Source organism: Myotis davidii, unplaced genomic scaffold (genome assembly GCF_000327345.1).
Source record: "Myotis davidii unplaced genomic scaffold, ASM32734v1 scaffold217, whole genome shotgun sequence".
In the NCBI taxonomy this organism is placed as follows: Eukaryota; Metazoa; Chordata; class Mammalia; order Chiroptera; family Vespertilionidae; genus Myotis; species Myotis davidii.
In genome coordinates, this window is record NW_006290034.1 from 5,414,458 (window position 1) to 5,419,930 (window position 5,473).

The following is a 5,473-nucleotide window of genomic DNA, read 5'->3' on the forward strand; positions in this document are numbered from 1 at the left end:
TTGGGGGGGAGGCTCATGGGGTACGGTCAGCGAAGGGCGGGCAGCAGCGAGCGGGAGAGGACATTCCTGGGCCAGAGGCACATGGAGGAGTGTGATGCTTGTGCACCAGGCAGGGCCTGGGGCCGGGACATAGGACACAGCCCAGGGGGGCGGAGACGGGGGCCCCGGCACGGAGGCCTCAGGAAGCTCCCTGGCCCTGTGGCTGATCCCCACTGGGGAGCTGGGGGAGCCCTGCCTGGGAGGGGACCATGTCCCCCAGCCTCCCCAGCTGCTCAGTGAGCTGCCCTTTTCTGTCCCCAGAGCCATCGAGAGCTACAGCCCGTGGATTCTCCCCTGGAGCAACCAGAGGGCAGGTGAGCAATGGGGCTGGGTGGCTCTGTAGGCATCGGGGGCCTGTCTTGGCACCTGTTTCCCCTCTGCATTTGGGGGAGACTTGCTCCCCCTTGCTCTGAGGCAGTGGAGCTCGGAACAGGATGGGGGAGGAGAGGAGGAAGGGTCGGGGTTTCTCCTGGTTTCTTCACAGGGTGAGGCAGGTCTGGTCTCTCCCCGGATTCACTGGAGTCTGACGTCACCCTGTGCTCTGCCGCAGCCCCCTGACCCAACATGAGGACAGACAGGTGGAGATGCCAGTGTAGCGGGAAGCTAAGGTAAGCCTCTGGTTTCGGATCCCTCTCCACCCCTTAAAATTAGCTCCGCCCTCTTCCCCACCCAACATGGAGATACCACCAACTCTCCGGAGGCCCACGCACGCACGTGGCTCGCGCCCCTCTCTCCTTTTCCCACCATCACCAGGGCCGCCAGCCTCGCCTTTCCGGGTCGTCAGGGCCCCTCCGTCCCCTCCACCCTGTCGGAGGCCAGGCCCAGTCCCTCTGCATTGGCAGCGGCTGCTGCTTCTTAATAATAATAATTCTTTATTGTTGAAAGTATTACATATGCCCCATCCTCTCCCCCCCCCATTATGCATTGCCTTCTTACTCCTGCCCTGAGCTTCTGCTCTTGCTGCCACTGCCCACACCAGAGCCCCCAGATCCTCCTGTCAGGCCTTTACCCTCCTGGAGGGTTCCGGTGGCCGTGCATCGCCAGCCACTTCAAACCACCCTCTCCGCTTGGCCCCCAAGCGCCCCGGCAGCTGCTGCTCTGAGTCCCTCTTGCTGGTTTCCGTTCCGCTTGCACCCTGGTCTGACCCTCCCCCCAGGACAGAGGACCCCCCTCCCTTTAATTCATGGAGCCCTAGAGCCTTCGTGTCGGAAGGGCTCTCAGTGGTCACTAGGTCGAGACTTCTACCCCAAAGGGGCCTCCCCTCTCTGCCTCCCAGCGTCTGATCGCACACTCAGGGAGCCAGGCAGGCTCCCTGCCATCTCCGATCGCACCCACAGCCCCGTGAGGAAGCCCTTCCTCAGGCAGGTCCAGCGGCTTTTCCGCCGCCACCCATCCCCCCGGGATGACCCTCCCCCTTACCTAAAGCCAGCTAGCCACGTCCCCTTTAAGACTTCTCGAAGCTCAATGTGGCCAAGGCCCTCAAACATTCCTTATATGATGTGGTTTTCAGACCCCTCACCATCCTGGTCGCCCTCCTTTGGACACACTCGTTTGTCACTGTCCCCTGCCAGTGTGGCGCCCAGCCCTGGACACAGTGCTCCAGACGTGGTCTGACCAGAGCAGAGTGCGTGGGACTGTTGCCTGCCTTGATCTGGACACTGTTCTGCTATGCGCACAGATTAAGTTTGCATTAGTTTTTTGAACTTTTTTCTTTTTTATAACTGCCTCATATTGTTGTCCATATTTAGCTTGTGGTCTATTAAAAGCCCAAGTTCCCTTTCCCATAAACCTCTGTCAAGCCACACCTCTGTCCTGTACTTTGGGCAGATTCAGTGTTTTAACCAAAGACTAGTTTGTATTCGTCCTTGTGAAAACTGCCCTGTCGGTGTCTGCCCATCGCCCGAGCCCACTGAAGTGGCCCCCATCCCAGTCCTGTCTCCCTGGCCCTCCCGAGTGTGTCTCCCGCACAAGGACGGGTGCCTTTTGGCATCCTCGCCCACGTGGATAAAGATGTGACCCTCGTGACTCCTTGCTGGCTCTCCAGCCAGGCGGCCCGTCCTCCTCCCCTTCCTCCCCTCCGCCCACAGTCAGCCACGGGCAGTCCTCCTTCCTGGTATCTCCCCTGGTCCCTCCTGCCGTTCATCCCCCTCTGCCCTCTTGTATTTGGTTAATACTGTATCGATTTGCAGTTACTTGGATGTTGTTTTCATACATTTCAGTTCTCGTTTTGTGTGTATGTGGACATCCCGCACCCGGAACCAGGCTGTAAGCCCCTTGCGGGCAGGGACCGTGTCTTCCCCTGATTCGGCATTTCTTTTTCTGCCCCGGGTTCTAATACAAAGAGGGCTTCTCCGCACGTGGCCAAGAACTCAATAAACATTGACCGACCAGCTTCAGGGCTGACAGACCCATGGACTCTGGCCAGCTGCCTCTAGTTAACCAGCCTCTGGCTAACCTGTTAACCAGCTAACTGACTGACCAGCTGGTAACCGCCTAGTTGGTTACTTGTTGATTGGGGAGTTGATTGGCTAACTGACTGGCTGGCCAAGGACTTGGGGAGACCGATCGAGTTTCACCCCATGCCCAACGCGAGCCAGCGCTTAGGGCCTTCCCAGGTGTAGGGCGCCGGGCCCGGGCCACTCCTAGGAGAGGGGGCATCTGACGAGTGTTCCACACCAGGGGAGCAAAGACAACACATCTGGGACCCTGAGGTCTGCCTGGTGGGTGTGGAGAGAGGATCAGAGGGATACCGGCAGGGTGGTCTCCAGGTCAGGCACTTTGGGTCTCAGGGAGAGTCAGGGCCAGCGCTGACATGAGTGCCACCATGACAGGAGAGGTGGGTGAGGGCTCTCAGAGAAAACCACTGCCAGCCCTCCCTGCCGGAGCTCGCCCCTCGGTCCTTCTTCCCTGGGGCCTAGCAGTGCCCAGTGTGGCTCATGTCCAGTCCAGGGCTCCTCCCTCCTGTCCCTCCAGAGCCTGGGAATGGGCTGGGAGCCAGAGCTGGTCCCGTCTCCCGCCTTGCCCATCACAGCCTTGGCCAGTGGGACCTATGATGGCCTGAGAGGGGAGCTCCACACAGGGTCCAAAGTCAAGCTGATGGCCGGAGTCCAGGGGATTTCTGGTCTGAGAACAAAGCGTCCTGAGGATGCCGGGCCTGGGGACAGGCGGGGGGCGGGGTGGGGAGGGAGCCAGGCCCTCACTCCCATGGAAGATGCAGGGGGGCCATCCGGAAGGAGGCTGCTGGGGGTGAGCATGGGATCGGGAGGGATTTCCTTATCCTGGGACCACCTCTGGTCCTTCCTCTTCGGTTCCTTCTGCTCTGCTGTCCCCGCCATGGTGTGTGCCCCCTCTGCGGTGAACGCCTGCAGGTGGACACCAGACCTCTCTGCTAGAGTGAGCAGAGCTCACCCTCGGCTCATTGACAGGGTGTTGCCCGAGGAGGGGATTAAGGGCACTCGAATGCCCCCCTTCCCGCCCTCAGACCCCTCTGCTCCAGCAATGCCTTGCACCCCTGCTTAGACCCCCACCAGGCCGTCCCCTCCCGCTGTGGTCCTTGCTCCCCCAGGGGGAGGCAGGAGGTGAGGGCAGACTGGCCCGCGGCTTGGACCCCTGCCAGAGAAAGCGGCCTGGCCCTTGCGGTGTCTGGGTGGCCGGGGAGGCGAGGGCAGGGACCGGGGACGGGAGGAAGTCCTCCCTACAGCACCAGCCCACAGGAACGCCAGACGCCCCCACGCATGTCCCCGGCGACCCCTCCCTCGCTCCCACTCGCTGACGGGCCTCTCCCTCTTTCTCTCTCTCTCCCACAGCTGGGCGCACAGGACAGTCCACGGCAGGAGATGTTACGGGGCGTCCACCCGCCTCCTCCGCCATCCTCCTGGGAACATGGCCTGCCCACCCTGAGAGCTGCTGCCGACCAGGACGAGGCCAGGGCAGCTGGGCTGGCCCCTCCACCCTCGACCCCCAGACTCTGGACTGACTCAGAGAGGGCCGGCGGGTGCCTCGTGCTGCTGATATTTATCGTGGGCCCTGGAGGCTCCCATCTGCTTGGGGGGGGGAGGGGGGCGGCGAGCCCCGAGGAGTACTCTCTGCCCCTGGGGCTGTGGCCTCCTCCCGCCCCCTCCAGCCAACACCTGGGCAGGGACCCAGAGGCCGTGGCTGTGGACAGCAGGGTGGGTGCTGAGGAATGGAAGAACCCTTGTGCCCAGGGATGGGTCCCTGCCCCAACAAGCAGGCACAGGTCACGGAGAGATGCCTGAGATTGGGGGGGCGGGACAGCATCAGCTGGTTTCCTGGAAATGTGGGCGGCCCAGAAGCCGGGACGAGAAGGCTTGCCTGCCGCGCTGACAGCCCTCCTCTGGCAATGCTAGTGCCAGGCAGCGAGGGGAGGCCCGCCCTGCCCTCGGGACCTGCTGGGCTCTTGCTGCCAAGGTGAAGCCCAAGGCTGGCCGCTGCCCCACCGGCCCTCCACAACCTGCCGGAGCTGCCCCAGGAGGCCGTCCAGGGGCGCCCCTCGCGAAGGAAGCCATTGCACTGTGAAGACTGGACCTGCCTGCTGTACAGCTCCGATGCACATCTGTCCGCCCTCCGGCCTCCCCAGCTTCTGCACTGACCGCCCGAGCCAGCCTCGCCCGTCCCATCGACGGAGGGAGCCCGTGAGCCCTGACCTTCCGCTGATCTGGCCTCTGACTCCCTGGGTGGACGGGGCGGGAGAACGCCTGGGCTGCGCCAGAGCAGGTCTCTAGGCTGCTGTTGGCCCAGGTTTCTGCATTTTGCACTTTGACGTTCCCAAGAGGGAAGTGACTAGTGGAAGGGAGAAGGGTGGGGAGGGCAGAGACCGACACGGGGAGGGTCTTTGAAATGATGGGTATGCCCCCGATGTTGGGGGAGGCGTCCACGCCCTGACCCCTGCCGCAGCCACAGCTGCAAGGCCGCTGCCCGCGGGCACCCGGGGCTGAGCGGGCTGTCCCTGTGAGGGGCCTGGTAGGCAGTGATACCTCCAGTCTCACCCCACGCACCCACCCAGGACCACAGTCTCTGTAACCAGGCAAGCCAGGGCGGGGGAGGGACCGAGCGTCTATTGCCAAGTCTGCCTTGAGGACCTCCGCTTCCTGGGCCAGCCCCCAGCTGCAGCTCCAGAGCTGGCCGCAGGTGACAGAGCTGTCAGCGGCCCTTGGTCCCTCTGTGCAGCTGCGTCCCTTCTCTCCTGCTGTCCTGGGCCCTCCACGGAGAGACCACCCTGCTGGCTGCCGGGCCGGGCCCCCCACCTTCCCTTCCTGCTCTTGAAAGTGAAGGTCACTGGTCCCCCACAGCCGAGGGAGGAGCAGAGGACTCCCCGGTGGGACTCAGCCTCCCAGTCATAGACTCGATTTGATGCCAGGAAGTATGTATTTACAAGTGGAAGGAAAAAAACAAAACAAAACAGGAAAAGTCATTC

The 5,473-nt window shown here is 62.6% G+C and overlaps 1 protein-coding gene across 3 annotated transcripts in view; it reads left to right on the forward strand.

Moving 5' to 3' along the window:
- CSF1 (colony stimulating factor 1) overlaps positions 1-5,440 on the forward strand; it is a 14,074-nt gene extending 8,634 nt beyond the window's left edge. For 2 of the 3 annotated variants that reach the window (XM_015563421.1, XM_006762980.2), the window contains exons 6-8: positions 301-353; positions 590-647; positions 3,846-5,440. In XM_015563421.1, coding sequence (XP_015418907.1) covers positions 301-353; positions 590-635 — 99 coding nt within the window. In that variant the 3' untranslated portion in view covers positions 636-647; positions 3,846-5,440. Of the gene's footprint in view, positions 1-300; positions 354-589; positions 648-1,549; positions 2,447-3,845 lie in introns of those variants that run through there. The other variant, XM_006762978.2, reaches the window with a different exon arrangement.
- Positions 5,441-5,473: the final 33 nt, after the last annotated feature.